We start from the raw sequence: 20,255 nt of genomic DNA on the forward strand, positions 1-20,255 counted from the left end.
GACACACACAGAGAGAGAGAGACGTTTGTGTACGGTTGCTTACAACAGATTTGTTGCTCTCTTATTACTATTATATATATATATTCATTCTCGCCTCCTTCCTCCCTCCTCCCTCCATATATATCACTACATCAACCGTGTGTATATATTCACATATACATACAAAAAAACATATTTTTCTTTTTGGTGTTTTTTCTTTTTTTTTACCCCCTCTTTCCGAAAAAAACAAAACAAATCAAAAAAGTCTCCCCCGCCCTTTCTTCTCCCCCCTCGTGTCTCTCCGTGCGTGTGTGCGTGTGTGTGTGGGAAGGGGGGGGGGAGGATTTCTTCGTCTCATTTTTTCTTTGCAGGAATTTTATTCCCAACCTCCCCCCCTCCCCTTCCAACCTCCCCCCCTCCCTCCCCCCTCTCCCTCCCCTTCTCCCTTTTTGTTGTTGTTGGTGCTAACTTGTTTTATATGTGTTGCGTAAAAATAAAAAAAACGTTTAGGGCTTAACCCACCACCCCCGCTTTTTATATCTCCCCTCTTCTTTTTTCCTCACCCACCTCTACCCCCCCCACCTCTACCCCCCACCTCTACCCCCCACCCACCCCTCTCCTCTCTCTCATATATATATATATATATAAAATATTTTTCCTCCCTTTCTCCCATTTCTTTGGCCCTACGCCTAGTCGTACATTTCTGTCTCAACTGTGCTCTGTTTTTTTTTTTTGCCCCCTCTTCTTCCTCTCTCCCCCCAACTCCTCACCGCTGCTTCGAGATTCTTCACTTCCCCCGCGTGGCACCGCGCATTTCTCATATTTGTTGACATATCGACTGCTTCTTTGTGTCTGTTTTCTCCTGCCCCCCCTCCCCCCGTCTCTCTGCTTTCCTCTCCTTTTTTTTTGTGTGTGTGTGGTGCGCATACTGACGAGACAGACACACATACACACACACACACACATACACATACTCACACGTGTGCACACATATACTATAATTTGTGAAAAGAGCATCACGAGCTCGAGTGCGGCCGGGGAATCGTTGAGGAGCCAAGCGAGAGAGGGTGTTGAGAGATGTCAATACCGAACACCTGCTCAAATGGGCAGCCGGTACACGTCTCACCTATCGTGTCTACCGCACAGGATGCCAATGTGGCGCCGCCCGGTGGCGCCGTCTTGGGCGCGCCCAGGTCATCTGGGGACGGTGTCACTGGTGGTGAGCTGCAGCCCAATCTGCCGCGACACCAGCTTGACCTGTACGGAGGCATTCCTGCATTCGGTAGCGACTTGGCAAACGCGGCGGTGTCAGCATCAACAGCAGCAGCAGACACGGCAACATCGGAGGCGATCAGCTTTCTCCATCACGACGGGAACGTCAACGCCCACAGCGCCCACTTCTCTACTGCACAGCGCCACAAAAACCTCCTCAGTTATGGGCGGCTTGGTGGTGACAGTGAGCCTGCATCGACTGTCGAGCCTGCCGTTTGCAGCTCGTCTTCAGGAGCGGAGAGGCCGAGCGAATCGGAGTCCACGGTTGCAGCCGCCTCAAGCCCGTTGCTCACCACCTCGGCGCTAGTGTTCTCTCCCTCCTTTGAGAATATGCCCCACCTCGCTATCCCGTGGCAAACCAGCGGTGACCATGACACCTTGGCTGCAGCAGCAGGCCCTGCTGGAGCCTGCCCGCTTGCCACAGCCAACTGTGCCAGCGGTGTCATCAGCCATAGGAGCAGCCTCTGCATGGCCGGTGCCTGTGCGGGCACGGCGGTAGAAGACGTGAAGGACGATCGGCATGTGAATCCGCTTCTCCACTCACAACGTGGGCAGGGCCGAAAAAGCGCTGTTTTGTTTAACGCGAGTGCAATCGCTGACAACGGCGACGGCGATGGATCTGTAGCTCTGCAAGCGGCCGTCGATGCTGTCGTGTGCTTCGACGACCTCGTGAGCGAGGACGATGTGGTGGGCGTTCACTGTCAGAAGAGAGAGCTCCATAACGCTGGAGGCACATGCCTGTCTCACCTATTCCGTGTCCCAGATGACGACACAGGCGCGCACACGTGCACCAGCAGCACAAGAGTTGCTCTCGTGAGTCCCCTTGAAACGCCAAGCCACTGCACCAATGGTGACAGCAAGAGTTGTCAGCTCCTTTCGCCCATGACGCTTGAGGAACAGCAAGATGGTTGCAGGGGCGACGAGAGCACCCATTGCCATCCGCAGCTGGTGAGCCGTGACACTCTACTCCGTGAAGCGTGTTCTTTGCCGGAGGCGACTCCTGTCGCGGCTCAGCGCACCGATGCCACCGCAGATGATCCGCCGCACGGTGTGGCTGCGCCTTCGTCGTTACCTTACTGCGTAGGTGCTGGAGGTGAAGCGATCGTGTCGCCGCTTCCGTCAATGCGAGCCCGGACCTCGCCAGCCGCTTCGGCTGCCACGAGCACAACGGGTGTGGCGGCTCATGTACCACCAGCTTACGCATCACCACAAATGCAGCAGCGGCAGCACCAGCAACAGCAACGGCTTTATCCCTACTCCGCGACGGGCGCCACCGCGGCCGCTAACCCTTCGATCCCGGCTCCGTCTCCAGTATCTCAAAAACATTCCTCGATGTCTGTCACCTCTCCTCTGAACGGCTCGCAGCAGATGGCACGGCTGCAACCGCAACCACCGCACCTTCACCACAGCCGATGTCCCCCCTCAGCCGCTCCTTCGCCGCACGGTCGCCACACGCCGCCTACCACAATGGCACACCCCTTTTCTGCTGGTGCAACTGAGATCGCGACACAGGATGACGTGGAAGCCATGCGGTATGTGTCACCTCCGCAGACGACCATCACGGCAGCTCACCACCACCACCACCACCACCCCAGTGTCGGTTGTGGTTCCATGGGCAGAAGCGCTGTTCTCCAGAAGAGTGCCGACGCCAGCTTTTTCGCTACACCCGGGATGGGGGACACCGGAACAGCCGTTGGTGCTGGTGCACACACACAAAGTGTATCACTCTTGTCCTCTCCAACAGTCCAGCCCGTCTACTTTTATCAGGTACCACAGGGGGCGATGGCAGTGGAGCCGCAGCAGCCGCAAGGGGGCACGAACATGGTGCTGTATTCCTCGCCGCAGGCTTACATCGGGCCAGGCCATGTCGTGGGGCACCTGTCTCCTGCGCTACCTAGCTCAAGTGCTTCAGCTGCCACGCTCGGTGACTCAATGCGACCCCTCTCGACGTCGGCTCCAGACGGCTCGTATCGCCTTTCTGCTCTCACTCAACACCAACAACAGCCGCAGGTCATCGGAGGGTGCACGCTGAAGCCCAGTCCAACGGCCGCCGCTGTCGTTCCCGGCACCTCGTCGGACGAGTCGGACCGTGCGTTGCGCAACCTGTATGTCCGGAACCTCCCGCCCTCGTGGAACACATCGATGCTGCGCGAGCTCTGCAGCCGTTACGGCACTGTAGAGTCTGCAAAGGTTGTTCATCATCCAAAGACGAACAAGTCGCTTGAGTACGGTTTTGTGTTGTTCCATCAGCAACAGAGTGCGGCCACATGCATGTCGATGCTCAACCAGGCGCACTTCTACGCAGAGGGTGAGGAGCCGCGCGTGCTTTGCGTGCGAAGGGCACACCCAACGGCCGCGCCAGGCTTCCTAGAAGAGGGCACCAGCGAAGCGTCCCCTGCCACCGGCCTTCGTCCGTTCATGGAAGCAGCCCCGCTGTTGGGCCCAGGAAGCCGGGCGGGGGCAGCCGGGGGAATGTTGCCGCATTCGATCACGCATCAGCAGCCACAGCCAACGAGGGAGCTCCACTCCCCCTGCACACCGATGTCCCCCACTGCGTCAATGGTGTTACTGTCTCCAGTTTGTGCGCCCCACTTCAACAGCTTCGAGCTGCCCCACACCGTCACGGAAGACCCACATCGGGTACAGGCATATCGGCACTCGACCGGTGACAGCAAAAGTATGAACGCAGATGCCTTGCCAGCCACTTCGGTGCCCGGAGGGGACTCGATGGGGTGCACCTCTCCTGTCACTGGTGCCAGCAACAACAACAACAGCAGCAGCAGCGTGGTCGCCTCCAGGACAGCATTGCCACCATCCCTCTCCGAGACACGAACTTTTATAACCGGCAAGGGGGCGGTTGCGACGGCGGCCTCGGAGCCCCCACTGCCTGGTCTCTATCGTGATTCCTCACGGATCGCGACACCACCTCACCTCTTTACGCACCAAGCACACCAGCTGCAGTTGCTACAGCAGCCGCAGCAGCTGCAGCGACAACAGCATTGGCAGGAGAGTTCCCTGGCCTACTCGTCCACGTCGGCGACCATGTCCGTCCCTGCGGGAGCAGGTACTACGGTGACAGCCATGACAACAGTACCTTCCCAGTGCACGGGTTACAGCTTTAATAGCCCTCTTTCGCTTTCCCCCAACGACACCGCTTCGCTGATGCTGCTGTCCCCGTCAATGCCATTCTTGACAGTACAGCTGCCGCAGTCGTTCAAGCCGCCGCCGCCGCCGCCCTCTGCGACTCCATCCAGCAACGAGTCCTCGACGAAGCCCGCTCACGCTGGTTCTGCCTCCACCAACACGTCCACCCGCAACGTGTACGTCACAAACCTTCCTCCGACGTGGAACACAACGACGCTCCGCGAGCTGTGCAGTCAGTTTGGCGATATTGTGTTCGCGTCGGTGGCGCACCACGACAAGACGAACGAGTCGCGGGGCTACGGGTTTGTGCTGTTTGGAGACGAGCGCGATGCGGCTTCCTGCGTCAGGAAAGTGCACCAGTTCCACGTGCCGAACTCATCACATGTCTTGAGTTGTCGTTTTGCGAAGGAAAAGGCGACGCCGCCCATCGCGTACACGATGTTGTCTCCACCGCATGAAGCCGGGATCGACTCGCTGAACTCTGGGAGCGGTAGCCCGCTTGTTTCTGCTGCCGTTGGTGGGCTACCCACCGCCGAGACGTCACCGACTACGGCGCCGGTGATCTCACTGGGCAGCGATGCCGGCGTTGCCGAGGGAATCCTCGACAACGGCAGGGCAGAGAATATCACCAGTGTCGATGGCAGCGATGCGGATGCGGTTTGCATGCCCATCGACGTTTTCTGCACGATGCAGCAGCGGGTCCGCGCGCAGTGTCTGGAGCACCTTTCTCAGCAGCAGCAGCAGCAGCAGCAGCAGCGTCAGGGCACGGCGGAGGACATCGAATCCACAAACGCGTTCTCGGCGGCAGAGGTGCAGTTGGATGACTTGGAAAACATGTTGCGGCACTGCGTCGTCTACGGTGCGTATGTGCCCACGCAGGGTTATGGTTGCGTGCGTCCGATGGACTGTCGTAGGGCATCACTCCGCAAGCCCATCACTCGATCGTCCACGGCAGCGGTAGCTGCGGACGCAGAACGGTTGCCCAGTGCATCTTTTCATGGCTTCTCCACACCGGCTTCATCGGAGCGGCGATCCGCTGGCCCCGTCATATCCGCTGAACGTGGAGACCCGCAGGGTGAAGTCGCGGGCGGCGGCGGTGACACCGTTGCGACGGCAACGTTGTCGCCGACAGTGGTATGCACGCATGCAATCGCCGTCGGCCGGGTGCTGCCGGCTTCTCCCGCGGTCACCGGTGCAGCGGCTATGCGAGCAGCATCGAGTACCGCGTGTCACACTACTCTCGAACCGCTGCATGGGGTCGACAAGCCCAATGCCGAGGCCCTGAAACAGGCGACAGTGTCGGAGGAGGTGTCCGCACCATCACCAGCGTCCCCGCCGGAGCTCTGGTATACTTGCACTCTCTTCACCAGTCCGTCGGCGGCGATGGAGTTCGTATGTGAGGCATCGAAGACGACATTGGGCTTGGTCCGTAGCATCCAGCCCAACCGCGACGACTGGAGCACAGGTTATGGAGGCGCTGTGGGCTCTTCTCCGGTGCCGCTCTCCCCGCGCGGCAATGAGAGACCGCAGGATACAACGCCGCCGCCGCCACCGCCGTCTGGTGTTGGGGCGACCGAGGCTCAGATGCGCTTTGGGCTTGGAGATCAGGTTGTGGTGTTGAACAGCGCGCCGCCGCCTACCTCCTTTACCTCTCTTGCAAATACCACGACAACTAACAACACACGGCTGCACTCCTCAGAGGAGGAATCGAGTGCATCGCATTGTCCCACCGTCGCATCTTCTCAACACCGACAACCCCTCCAACACCACCACCACTACCAGCAGCAGCAGCAGCAGCAGACACAGCGGCCTTACCGGCCACAGCGCCTGCATCCACCACACATGATGCCGCCTCCGCATATTTGGACGTATCCGCTACCTCGAGGCGACAACCCGGTCGCATCAACGGCGCGGGCAGGCGACACGAGCTTCAGCCCTGCAACAGGCCTCACCGCAGCTCTTGGGCATCCACTTTTTTCCACACGCGAGTCGGTGCAACAAGTGTCATGTCTGCCGTACCAGAAGCCCATGCTTTGCACGTCATCCTCTGTTGATGCGCCGTCTCGTCCTTCGCTATCGGACACTGTACACTACGCCTACTCGCTGAACGCTTTGACCAGTTCCACCGCTGGAGCATCACTGAAGAGTCCGATGCCCCTGATGATGGTCATGGGCGGCGGCGGTGGTGATGGAGGAGGCGGCGGCGGCGGCAGCAGCAGCGGTGCGGCACCGTTGAGTTTCCAGCAAGGCGTCATGGCCAGCGCTTCCGCCGGCGCGGCCGGCTTGTACTCATCGGTGGCGTCGCCCCCGCTCGGCTCTCCTGTCTCTTCCTCATCCGTTAACGTGAGCACAGGCGCCCATGCCCTCGCCGGCCCGGCGTCGCCCCCGCTTGGCGTCACCCCGAATCTGCCAGGCATGTCAAGCTGTTACTCGGCGGTGATCAACACAAGAGGGCTGGGCAGCCCTCATCGGCATCAGGCGCCACCGGCGCCCGCATCCATGGGTGTCTTTGCCGCCATGCCGGCACAGGCTTCGGTGGCAAGGGGAAATGCCCTTGGCTCACCCACGCCCACGGTGCCTGTGCCATCATCACCGTTGTTGTTGTCGTCCCCCCGGCAGGCGCCTCCACCACCTCCCTCCTCAGCGTCGATCTTCTATCCGTTCAACAATGTCCTCTATACGGTACCGCACGTCTCGGATCTGTCGGCGTCGGCCACTAGCGGGGCCGCGGACACTTTTCAGGGCCGTCCCCACTCGTGATGTTGCCCGCTCGGCAACACCATCGAGGGAGGGGGGGGGGAGGGGTTGCCGGCGGCAGGGGGTGTCGTGCACGTTGCCCATCGCCGCCGCTCAAGGCTTGGCGCCGTCACCCCCCTCCTCCCCCTGCGGGTGGGTGGTGGGGAAGGGAGAGGGGGAGGGGGCGGGTAGTATGTGTATGTGGTGGATTCGCAGCGCTTCCTCGGTAAGCTGCTTCGGGCAACTTACTGGATCACCTGAAGCGGATGAGGTCAAGATAGCGTAAGAGAGTACCCCTCAACGGATGCAGCATGTCTTTCGTCTCTCTTGAGATCTCCCCCTTTCTTTCTTTGTGTGTATGTGTGTGTGTGTGTGTGCCGATGGCTCGCTCAACTGCGTGTGCGTGTATCTATACATGTATACATTGAGATTCCTGTTGAGATTTTTTTTCATTATTGTCAGTTTTTCTTGTAGATGATCTCTTTTTTTCTCGCTTCATTTTTATTTTTGTTCTCCCTCCCTCCTCCCCCCACTCCATCCTCTCTCCACCCCTCCCCCCCCTCTGTGTAAAATTCGTGGTCATTCTGCTGTGTGATGTGAGTGAAGGGCGTCCTCTACCCTCATTTTCTAATTTGCTTTTTTTCCTTCACTTATGCCAATGGCAGCTGTTCCACTGTGACAATGCCTGCCCCCCCCTCCCCCCTGTGTGTGTGTGTGTGTGTGTGTGTGACGTTTGTCTGCTTGTGAAGCAGAGGAAGATGCCGTGCCTGGGGATGTCGCTCCGTGATGCGTTTGGTGTGTATTCGAGCCCACTCTTTTTCTTTTTGATGCACTACTGTTTTTTTCTGCAGCTCTTTTTCGAGCACATTTTTTTTTTGTAGATGTATCCACACACACACACACACACACACACACACACACACACACACACACACACACACACACACACACACACACACACACGTACATACGACCTGGAAGGCGAACATTTCTGTTTCTGCTGCCCAAATAATAATATATCTCCATGTTTGTATGCATGCCATTTTATTTTTTTTGTTTTGCCGCCTTTCTGTCTCCTCACTCTCTCTTTACCCCTCCCCCCCCCTCCCCCCTCTACAGAGTGGGGAAGTGGGAGATATTTGTGATTCTGTGGAGGGGGTGGGAGGCGGAGGCGGAGGCGCACCGATGAACGGGTGCATCACCAGAAGTTCAATGGAGAGAGCAGCAGCAGAAGGGCGGGGAGGATGGAGGGGAGAGGGGGAAGAGCGTAGACATCGCACACGTGATGCAGCATGTTGCACTTTGTGTAAAAAAATTGGTGTAAACTCGGTAGAACGGGGGTGGGGCGTTGGGCTGAGTGGTGTGCGTATGTGTGTGGGAAGGGAGTGGCTCGCATGGTGTTGTTGTGGCCATTGCTGCCTGCCTGCCTGCCTGCCTGTGTGTGGGGGTGGGGTGGGGGGTGCTGGCTATCTTTTGCACATCTCAAGAGGTACCAGGAGAAGGGTCAGTTGGGTATGACCAGCCGGGTAGGGGGGGACTTACTCGTGGTGTTCACTATCTCGACCTCATCCCCGGTTATATGTGCATCGTTGTTGCTGACGTACGGTGTGGGCACTCCTCATGCGTTCATCTCCCCCCCCCCCCCACACACACACACACACACACACACACACTCGGTTTTGACTGTGTGATGTACCTGCGAGGGATACACCTCTCTGCATGTCGTTTTTTTTTGTGGGGTGGGGGGAGAGAGGGGCTTTAGTAGGGCCACCCCCATGAAAAAAGAATAAAGAACATAACACCGAGTGTGGAAGAAACATATAAATACAGGATATGAGGAGGATCGTGTACACATGTATATCTTGGTGGAGTCATTTGTTCACGTGGCTCTCACCAGCGCAAATGGGGAGTAAAGCGGGCGTGGCCGGAGGTGGTGGTGGTGGGGGGGAGGGTCATGATGGATGGCGCGTGGAAGGAGGCAGCAAACGCAGAGGGGAGGGGGGGGGCGGGGAGGTCCGCCGCCGCCCCCATCGTGCCAGCTGGTACTCTTGGGAGGCAGCCAGAGCGTTTCTCGGGATGAGTGGGGGGAGCCTGTTCACGTGGTTTCTACTTTGTATTGCATTGAAGCGTATTCTCTGATTGCCTCTTTCTCTTTTGCACGCGATCCTGTCCGTCTCTCGCCTCCCTCCCCTTCTCACGCTTCATCGCGAGGGAACGAGTGCCTGGCAGAGACTCCCCCCTTCCCCCCCCCCCCCCCTCCCCACCCGCCGGTACGACCCGATCCATTGACACCATTTTTTCTTTTTCAAATGGCATCTGCAGGGTTTACTCAAATCTACTTCTCGATCACCGTCTCCTCCACACGCGCAAATACATTTCTTTCGTATCCAACTTTTCACACACGCACACACACACATGCACAGACGCGTACATATACATATGTATATTTATATTTATATATGTATGCATATACATACACACATGTCGTCTCTATTCATCCATCCACACACATATACATAAATATCTACCTACCTTTGTACAGGTGGTGTGCTCTCGTGAGGCGTGGAGCCCCCTCTCCCTCTCCCTCTTCTTCTCCCACCCACACAAACCACCTCACATAATACCGCACATATCTAAACATCCCGACAGGCGGAGAGAAAGATATATAGGTTTATGTATGTATACACACACACACACACACACACACACACACACACACACACACACAGACAGAGAGAGACGAGTGTGAACTACTTTTGTTTCTTGTCGTGGCGCTTCAGGTGTACCGAATCAGACGTTCAGAGTGAAGCCATTTGCCTCTCTCACGTCTGGGCCTCTGTGTGTTTTCTTTTTTCAATTCCTCTCTCCATTTTTTTTTTACATCTATCCGTTTGTCTGTGAGTTTTTGTGCGTCTGCGTGTGTGTGCGTCTGCGCGGCTTATATTCGACTGTCGTCGTCTCCAGCTGTGCTGTTTTGCTTGCTTCGTATACATTTCTGTTGACGTACAAACACCAAAGCGTTGGTGTATTCTCTTTTTGTTGTTTCCCGAGGGAGGAGGGAGAGCGGGGTGGGCCATAAGTGTGTGTGTGTGTGTGTGGGAGGCAGTGGTTTATTCAAGTAGAAAAGGAGGCCATTACCAATATTCTCTCAATCTTTTTTGTTTTTTTGCGCACGCACATGTTTTATATGTGTACGCTTCTTCGGGGATATCTCTATGTGTCTGTCTAATGTCTTTTTTTTTGTGTGTGTGATTCTGGTGTTTAAACTTTCAATCGTTCTCTCTCTCCCCCCTCTATTGCAGCTCACTAAAGAAAAATCTCCTCATAAAACATCCTGGGCACGTCAAAAACTGGTGTATACATATATATATATACGCGCGTGCACACACACACACACACACACACACACACACACACGACAGTCCAGAGGTCTGCAGTGCACACAGTGCAAACATTTGTGTTTTTACTTTGCACTCATCTTTTTTTAAAAAGATTTTTACCCCTTTCGTGTCGTGCTGTCCCGCCCTCTCTCTCCGTTGGCGAGCTGCACAACACACACACACGCATATATATATATATATATATGTATACACGCGTGTGTGTGTGTGTATAACTATATACATATGTGAATTCTCATTTTTTAGTTCTCCCCCGTCTTCGTGGTACGTCTTTTTTTCCTTTTTTGTGTTTGTGTGTGTGTGTATCTGCCGCATCTCCCCCTCCCCCTCCCAAAGCAGCAGACACCCACCGACATCTGTGCACGTGTCGCCGTCATCTCAGAGAGAACCACTCGACGGCAGGAGACCCTCCGCTTTCTCTCTTTCCCCTTCCTTCCACCCCGTGAAGTTACCAGGGTCGTCAGTGCACCCGTGTCGTTTCTTTTTTTTTTTTTTTTTGTTTGGAGGTCGGCTACCACGTCATCTTTGCCACTCTTCGTGCGGCTTCACACTCCCTCCCCCCTTTCTTTCTCTCTTACCCCCCTTCCCCCAGTCTCTGTGTGTGTGTGTGTGTGTGACCTTGGTCACTCATGAGCGGTCTCCTCCGTGAGATCAGAAAAGGTATACAGGGAGGTTGTGGCCTTGCTGGAGGTGATATGCTTCAGGACCAAGCAGCACATCCCCCAGCCAGCCCGCGTCTCAGTGCTGGCGGCAGCGGTGTTGATAACCTCAGCCATATTTCTATCAGCGCCAATCCTCTATACCGTAACACCCGCCGCGGCGAGGGCGGCAACCACGGCAAGGGAGGAGCGGGCTCTAGAAGACGCAGCAGCATTGTCCACAGTGATGCCTTTAGGGGCTCCCACAAGGAATGCACCAGTGCTGGTGTCTCCGCGACCGTGAAGGGGTCGTGTAGCAGAAAACGTGTTGGCAGCGGTGGCGCGTGGACTTCATCTCGTTCTCGTGGCAGCCTGTCCACGCTGGAGGCACCAGAAAGGGAGCCATGCGGCTGCGTGGGTGGGGCAGGCGCAAGACGGGGGTCATCCGCGCACGTGTCCTCTCCCAGCTTCGGCACAGACGCCCTGTCGGACGTCATGTACGGGCCTCATGCCGTGCCCAAGACGAAGAAAGGGAGCGGTCACACGCCTAAGCGCCAACTTTCTGGCCAGAAGTCCACAACCAGCGGTATCCCGCGCACGTTGCTCATGCATCGTGCGGGCATCCTCGTCTCAGCGCATCGGGATCATCCTAACCGCCTTGGCACGACGACCTCCAGCAGCCGTGGGAGCTCTCCTACCGACAGCGGTAGTAACATAGACGGCTTCGCTCTCTTGAAGCTCACACCTGAGAGCATCAACCCCGTCGCAGTGACGGTCAACGATGCCGTTGCGGAGGAGGCCGTTCACATGCAAGCTGGTGACATCACAGCCACTTCTTCCCTGTCAGCGTCTTTGAGGTCGTGCAGAAACATCCCCGCACAACAAAACGTCAGTGTCAGAGGCCCCACCGAATGCAGGGTCGCCACCGATGCACTCGTCGCCTCTGCTGCTACGCTGTTGTCGTCACCGACGCATGGCCAAGCCGACGGTTCACAAACAGGAAGTCACGTCCCGACTTATTGTGAGGACGACACGGCACAGCTGCTGATCTGCTCTCCAAAAGTACAATCAGTCTTTTCGAGAGGTAGCGGTCTCGGCAACCAAGAGAACAGCGGCAGCGGTGATGGTGGTGGTGCGCTTTCACATTTGCCATCCGTTAGCAGGGCGACATTTTCTTCTGCCTCGTTTGAGCACGGCACTCGTGCCGTGTCCAATGTCGATGCGGGGGTCCCTACCGCCATAGCACGGCCCTCTCTCACCAGCCTTCCCCTCGTCATTCCGCAGTCCATGTCCCCATCATCGTTGCCGTCATTCGCCGGCGCCAACGCCGCGACCACCACGACGGCCTCCGCGACCAGCTCGACTACGGAGTCATGGGTTGTTTCTCGCAACCCCACGATAGTGAACGCACGCATCTCCCTCACTGCTGCCCGATCCGCGATGGGGCCGACATTCGACAGCGCACCTGTTGAAACACCGTCGATGCTTTCAGAGGCCACCGCACCGCACTTGACGTTGCCGCAGCGTCTCACCCCATTGCCCCCTACCCTTCCCGTCACGGCGTGCGCAGCAACGGCGAGAGGCGGTGTCCACATCGCCACGGGGGGGAACGCCTTCGGGGTGTCCGAGGCGGTTCCCACCACGAGGATTGCTGCCGCCCCGGTTTTTCCGATGAAGAGGCACTCCTCTGGTCGACAAGTGTCGGTGTTCTCGGGGGAAGTCCATCTTGCTCCTGCTGCTGCTGCTGACGCCGCCGCCGCCGCCGCTGCCACCGACCCCCGAGTTGGGTACACGTCCTCGGATGCTACGTCTGTAACCTCAGAGGCCGCTGTCGCAGTGGCGATGACAGTATCCCCTGCCACTGCTCTGCATGTCGCTTCGTTGCCTCATTGTTCATCTGCTTCGTCCATATTCTTTGCCCCAGGCCTCACCTCGACGGGTTCGTCTGATACGCTTCACCAGGAACACGGCTTCTCCGCATTCCACCACGGCCAGCGCAGATCCCTAGAGCTTGTTGAGAACCAGACGAGCTCGCGGTCAATCTCTGCACCTTCTCCCGTGCGCCCGCTTTTGGCTGCAGTCAGCAGCCCGCACCGGCGTGCCTATCGCCTACCGAGACCGCTACCTCGGCCCCGCCGACCCCTCGACAGGGTGGACGAGGAGGATGAGGGCGTCGTAGCCATGCCCGTTTCAAGTCCCTCCACGGCTTCGGAGTTTTTTCACGACGCCCTGCCGCCACCGCCACCGCCAGTGCCGCCTACAATGCACAGTACCCTCTCGACCATGTTATGCCCGTCATCCAGGGCGAGCACGCCCTTTAGGCGCGGGCTGAGCATGAGGCCGCTGTCTTCATCCGTGTGTTCGGACACTTCCCTGACGGGGGCGACTGGAGGCGGCTACGCTGGACAACAGGCCTCAGCCGTCACTCAGAGGGCCGGCGGTGCTGTCTCACTGTCAGACATGTCTCGCCGTGTGTGCAACACGAGCAGTGTCAACCGTAGCAGGGGGAGCGCAGCATCAGAGATATCGATCTCAGCGGAGCGTAGCAGCAGCAGCAGCAGTAGCAGCAGCAGCACCACTATTGGCCCGCATCTCCAAATACACTCCAGCACAACCAGACTTGATACCAACAGCGATGGTGGCGGTGTTGTTGGTGGTGGTGGCGGCATGCCGGACCACGCGTTGCCGACGCTCAAGGCACCCGTCAGCCTCGGCGATGGCGAGGGGGGTGCCACCTGCCTGGAAAACATTGTGGGTGGTGTATCAAGGCCGTCCGAGCTGCAGCTGATGTCCCCCACGGACGACAGGGGCAGTCACCGCAACACCGCTGACGATGCGGCAGCGCCGTTGGGGGGAATTTCTCGATTGAACAGGCGACTCAACCTCGACTGCTGGCTGTCTCGACAGCTGGCACCACTGCAGTCTCTCCCCTTGACAACGCCGACAAAGGCTATCACGCGATCTGACACCACCGCAGGTCAGCGAGAGATGATGCGGATGCGGCTCTCTGAGTCCCTATTCGCGCCATCGGTGGCCGCCGAGACATCTCTTGACTACATCGGCCACGGGGAGGGCTTCGCTCTGGTGGAAACGTGCGAAGGTCTGCCATTACACGAGAAGGCCGAGAAGAATTCGATGTCGTCTATCCTCGCCGTACTATCCACCACGTTCAGTGGCGCCATGACGACGAGGCCCTTGAGTGGTCACTTGCCAACGTGCACCCCAGCACGGTCCTGTGATCTGAGGTCGAGCCCGCGCCTCGGGGATGCGGGGCACGGGCCTCAGCAACGCAGCCACACGGGTTCTTCCACCACTTCTTTCCCAAGCACGACAGCAGTATCGGCAACAGTGACCCTCGCTTCGTCGCACGGTGATGTCGGTGCGACACTCAAGGCCGTCAACACGACGACTACTGAGGTGACGTCGCCAAGCAGCAGCGCTGGAGGTCTGCCAGCTGTGGCGACGTCTACGAGAGCGCTCCGCGCAGTCTCAGAGCGACCAGAGTCTGAGAGTACAGGTCATCACTGTCACCCACGCCTCCCACTGTCTTCTTCTGATTCCCCCGTCAGCAAGTCTACGGCAGGCATGTTCCCCTGTCCTTTGGCGAGACCGTGCGAGGGCAGCGTGCCGGTAGGGTGCACGACGCAGTTGCCGATCGGTTGCACCACCAACCTCGCGCATACGCTGGCGCCTAAAACGCTGCCTGTCGCTTTAGCGCCTCCGCACGGCACCTGTCCGTATCCCAGCACGCTCTCTTCCACTTCCCCCGCCTCCCTACCGTCGCCATTCTTCAACCAGGGGGCCTTCGCGACCAACGGTGCCACTACTGGCGCTTGCACCGCCACTCCAGCTCCAGCTGCTTCCACCGCAACTGCCATTACTCGGTGCTTGTTGCCGAGACAGACTGATGCTGCTCCACCCTCACTTCTGTTTCCTGCTTCGCACGCGAGCGGAGACAGTGCTGGCGTGGCTGACGCGCGACCCCGGCAAACGCTGGGCGCGTCGGCACTCTCACGCAACTCATCGCCGTCGTTGTCGACATTGGTGTCGGCTGGCCCGTTGTCCAGCAACGCCGACGCTGCCATAACGGGTGAGACGCCCTCGCTACTTCCCTCATTAGAGCCCCAGAGGCCAGAGGCCGATGCTGCGGGTTGTCCGACTCTGCCATTAGGCACCACCAACGGCGCTGCGGTGTGTACGCCCAAACTCTTTCAAGGCGACGGGTTGCCCCAACCCATACAAGGGCATCGTATGGGGGCCGCGTTGCTTGTCGTAGGTAGCCCTGGTCCTCTCAACTGCATCATGTTATGCACCGCTCCTTCAGCGTCGCCGAACATACACACGCATCACGATTCTGCCGCCGAGTTTTCGAGCGGCATCGGTAGCGCCATGACAGTCTCCACACCAGTCAGAGGCGTGACGGAGAACTCTTTCCTGTTCTGCAGGATGGAGAGCCCGCCCTCCAGCGGGCAGCGTGATAGCAGTAACAGTGGCGCCGACGTCCTCGACGACAGCGCAGGTCGACCAGGACTCACCTTCTCTGTTTCTGTGACTGCTTCTGCAAGCGATGACCCTCATCAGATGCCGAATCCCCCACATTCACTCACCAATGGTGCGTCGGCAGTATTGTTGCAGCGGAGTGGTGTGGGCAGCGGACAGGACTCCACCAAGTGTTGCGGTGCATTGGATGTGTCCTCGCACTTTGGGGTCGCTCGGGTTGTGGATCAGCTGTGTAGTGCCCAGGAGAGGGGTAAGTCGTCGTCGTCGTCGTTGATTATGTCATCTACGGAGGCCGATGCCAAACCGGTCAACAGCGCCACAGACGAGCCGGCGACGGCCACACAGCAGCAGGCCGGCCGCATCGCATCCGGTGCCGTCTTAGCGACAGGCAGTCCAATTCGCACGATGCTCTGCGTCGACGCTCCCACTTCGACACCGTCTGCTCACAACTTGGCTTGCACGAAAGCTCCGCTGTCAACACGACACGAGACGCGGGAGGAGTCGTCCATGGGGTCGTCCTCCGTGACGGACCAGCGTCGCCTCGGCGAGTCTCTCTCAACCCCTAATCCGCTTTCCCCTGTACCCAACGTACCTGCCACGGCGACGACGACGACGGCATCATCAAAGCCGTTTCTCTTGCCCGCATCGTCGATGTCGCTCACGCCAGCGAGTCCGAGTGGCACTGCCTGTGGTGGCAGTGACCCCGGTGCGAACGCGGCGCTGTACGCTATGGGGCCACATGGGTTGTCGACTGCGAGTGACAGTCTTCGTTCAGTTGCCGCCACTGCGTGCCCGGGCGTATGGCAGCAGCCGCAGCAGCCGCAGCAGCAGCAGGGACAGTGCCCAGCCTTCACCTGCGACATGGGTGGCCCCGGTGCGAAGATTTGTGCGTTCTTCGAGGGGGGGTGTATAGCGGCCACCGACAACGGCGCATCCGCAGCGTACTTCACTTGCGAGAGTGGCGAGAGTTCAAGCGTAACCACCAACGCCGTGCCTCGCGTTGCCCCAGCAGGGTCACTGCCGTCAGTAAAGCAGGAGAGCGGCAATGGCCGATCGATGTCACAGTGGCCAATCATCTCGCCAGACACTGGTAGCACCCAATCCGATTCTCAGACGTCGTTCAGCAGCTGCGAGACGGCGGCTGTGTCACCTGCCGTGGTTCCTCGGCTTCGCAGGAGGACATCCGGGTGGCGTGCCACTAGCAGCAGCATCAGCGGCTCACGTCCTACATCTGCCACCTCACTGTCGATCGCCGCCTCTTTGCCCGGCGTGCGGGGTCCGAGGAGGCGCCGAGGTCGGCCAACGGGCAGTGACATGTCTGGTTCACCCAACAGGAGTAGTCAACTGCCTCCGGTCAACCGTAGCGACGGCATATCCAACACCACCAGCGCCTTCGTTCACGGCGGCTCCGTTCCAACGACACTGTTCGCCTCGGCGGCGGCGGCGAGAGCGGCTGCTGCTGCGGCCCAGTGCCGCGTCGGGGTTTTTACATCAGCGTCAAGTGAAGTACGTTCTTGTGGAGAGATGGATGCCAGCACCTACGCTGGTGGCTCGTCGAGACGCTCGCTCTTGCCCTCAATGAGGAGGAGCAGCGCCGCTACCTCCCCTATCCCGGAGGAGGGGGATGATGTGGTTTCAAACGGCACCGTAGTGGCGCTGCGATCCACCGCGGAGAGCATGCGAGGGGAGAGGGAATACAGGGCACCTGACCTGCTAGGTCTCAGCCGGATGTCGCTCGGCAGCGCCAGAGACGCTAACTCCGGTGAAGGCAGAGCGGAGGTTGTCGCGTCGTCATCGCTGCATATGTCGGACCACGACGCACGAAAGGTAGGCGGCAGGCGCCACACACCCACTGCATGTGAGGCGGGGGAGAGGATGACGGTGGAGACTCTTTACGCTGGACAAGGCAGTCAGGCGTACAGCATTCTTCAGGGAGGCGCTGTTAGTACCGTCGCGGGTGCCGCGGCTGCCACACGGCTGCTGTTCCCCGCCGGACCGCTCGCGCTGACTCCTTCGGCGCTGCCAGGGTTTATCGGTAAAGATGACCTCTGGTGTGGTTCAGCGACTTCTCGTGGCGTGGCTGCCCTCACATCCACAGCGGCGCCAGTATTTCGCTCTGTCTTGAACAAGGACGACAGCGCCGACACGAATGATGGTCCGCCCCTCTCCGTGAGGCCGCACTCCAGCTGCTTCACAAGTCGAGTAGAGTCAGCGAGGAGCTGCAGCACGGGCAGCCACAGCGCCGTCCCGTCCACTTCTGGACAATACGGGGCGTTTCCCATCGCCACAGTTCCCGTGTTGTCCGCCGCCTCGGCCATGTCGGCGTTCCGTTACACTTGTGGTGTCTCTGACGCTGGAACTTGTTCGACTTCCCCACCAACTCCGAACGTATCGTCATACTTCAAAAGTGCCGTGGCGGTGGCGCCGCCGCCGCCGCAGTGGGCACCGAACTGGCTCAACAGACCCGATGCGGGTGCGCCACTGCACGTCTTGCGGGTGGCGCCGCTGTGTAAGCGCACCTTTGTGAGCGCCCTCGCCCATACCAGCGCACCACTACCCGACCCAGCAGCCGACACGGAGGTGTCGCTTGCACTGCCGATCCCCGCTGTGCTCACCGACTCTATTCCCGCCAACATGGTTTCGCAGGTACGTCCGAGTAGCAGCGAGCTCAACCAAAGTGCCCCCACTCTACGCACAATCGACTCGAATACGCCTCCCCGATTGACCACGACAACGTCGCCGTTATCGTCGCCACTGCGCGCGACTCGTCGCTCCGGCAGCTCCAGCGCTTCTACTTCCCCTGCCCTGCCCTGCCTCTTGTCGGTGCCCCAGCAAATGCCTACCGTAAGGGAAATAGCGAGGTGTGCGCAGTTACGTGCGCCGGCGTCACGACTACCCGAAAGTAGACTAAAACACTGGACGCTAGCGAGTGACCACGATGGTTCGTTGAGTGGGGGTAGTAGGGACCATCAGCAGCTCGATGCCAACCTGCGCGATCAGCCGCCAACGCCACTGGAACCTACCACTGCATGTCATCAGCCCAACTGCTGCTGCGGCACAGACGCAGCTGCCAGAGCACTGATGGGTGCGAGCCATCGCACTGCCAGCGCGGAAGAGCGCAGCAGGAGCAGAGGCGCGGCGGCGACGCTCAACGCGGTGCACGCCCACGCTCGACCCAAACCACCAGAGCTTATCCCTTTGTGTCTCTCACCCACCGTGCTGGCTATCGCAGCAGAGGCTTCCAGCGCGAGCAGTGGCGGCCACCGCTACTCTGGCACCATTGAGTCACCGCCGCTCGCACTCGCGGCAAGCGAACGGCCCCTCGATCAATCCGAGGGCGCTGAGGTAGAAGAAGTCGATCGTCACGAGACGGCGTTGCGAGTTGCTCTGGCCACCACGTCTGTGCCGGCGAACAGCCGCACCATCGTCCCCGCCACTTCACGTTTGGAGAGTCTGACCGACCCGAGAGACCACCCCGACTTCGAGAATGATGCCACTCGCGACCCTGTCACGCCAGATGGAATGCAGAGCATCACGTTTGTTCCTTTCCTGGGCTGTGCCTCTCTGCTGTTGAGCTTTGAGCGCATGCCCGCGGACAAGAGCAGCAGCGGTAACTGCGGCAGCAGCTTTGTATTACATCACCTGTCCCCGGAGAAAATCCTGAACTCCGGCTCTGAAAAGCTGGACTTCGAAGCGGCGAGGTCGCGTGTGACGGCGCTGTCCTCTTCACCTCTCTCGCCCTCGTTCTCTGTAGATTTCACTGTCCCGGGGCACCTAAGGAGCAGCGACGGGAATGCCGCGAGAAGGGCTTCCGTGACGACATCAACCGGTTCATGGGCCGATGCCGGCGCCAGCGGTGTTGATGATGATAACGGCAACAACAACAACAACAACACAAACTCGCATTGTGCTGCTCCACTGCTAGCGAGTACGGCGGCAGCAGGCGCGGACTTCTTGTTACCGGTGCTCTCCTGCGACGCGGCGCCGGCGCTCTCTCATTTGTCGAGTCCCTCGCTGTTCAGCTCTCAACACCCAGAGAGCTCTCGTAGCCGCGGCAGCAGCCTACCGGGGCTCATACTGGACAAGAGCGCGACGACCTCGCCGTTGAGGTCTTCGCCACGACGGCAGATGATGCCCATGCATATGTCAATGTCGTCTGCTGTATACGGTGAGGCTGCGAGCCACCGCGTCTCACGACAGGTGCATCCACACCAGAAGTGTGTTGTGCCTGCGGCGACGCCGCCAGACTTGCCCGTGCCGCTCTCACGTTCCTTTTCGCGTGGCTGTGGAGTCGTACCAACGACACTCAGCAACGGCGAGCACACAGCCGCAGGGAAGGTGATGTCAAGCGGAGTCTACATCGTGCAGCGTGGTGGCGACGGCGGTATGCCTGGAACTCACGCGACTCGCTCAAACACAACAAGTCATCGCAGTCTAGACACTTCCTTCTCTACGAGTGAGATGAGAGGTTGGGCGGCAGTCACAGTGCGGCCTTCAGTGAGCTCACCTTTGCCCCGCTCTCCACTCTCTCCTGATCTTCGCTCATCTCCGTCGCCGTGTGCCGCCCCGGGCCCTGGCGCCGGCGGCA

The 20,255-nt window shown here is 58.9% G+C and overlaps 1 protein-coding gene across 1 annotated transcript; it reads left to right on the forward strand.

Annotated features, from left to right (window-relative positions):
• Positions 1-1,056: 1,056 nt before the first annotated feature.
• On the forward strand, positions 1,057-7,155 carry JKF63_07147 (uncharacterized protein; the record flags this gene model as incomplete). Its single annotated transcript, XM_067903088.1, has 5 exons — positions 1,057-1,314; positions 1,345-2,206; positions 2,285-4,209; positions 4,240-6,096; positions 6,145-7,155. The coding sequence occupies 5 exons, from the start codon at positions 1,057-1,059 to the stop codon at positions 7,153-7,155; spliced, it is 5,913 nt and encodes a 1,970-aa protein (XP_067759526.1).
• Positions 7,156-20,255: the final 13,100 nt, after the last annotated feature.

Source organism: Porcisia hertigi, chromosome 6 (assembly GCF_017918235.1).
Source record: "Porcisia hertigi strain C119 chromosome 6, whole genome shotgun sequence".
Classification (NCBI taxonomy): domain Eukaryota; phylum Euglenozoa; class Kinetoplastea; order Trypanosomatida; family Trypanosomatidae; genus Porcisia; species Porcisia hertigi.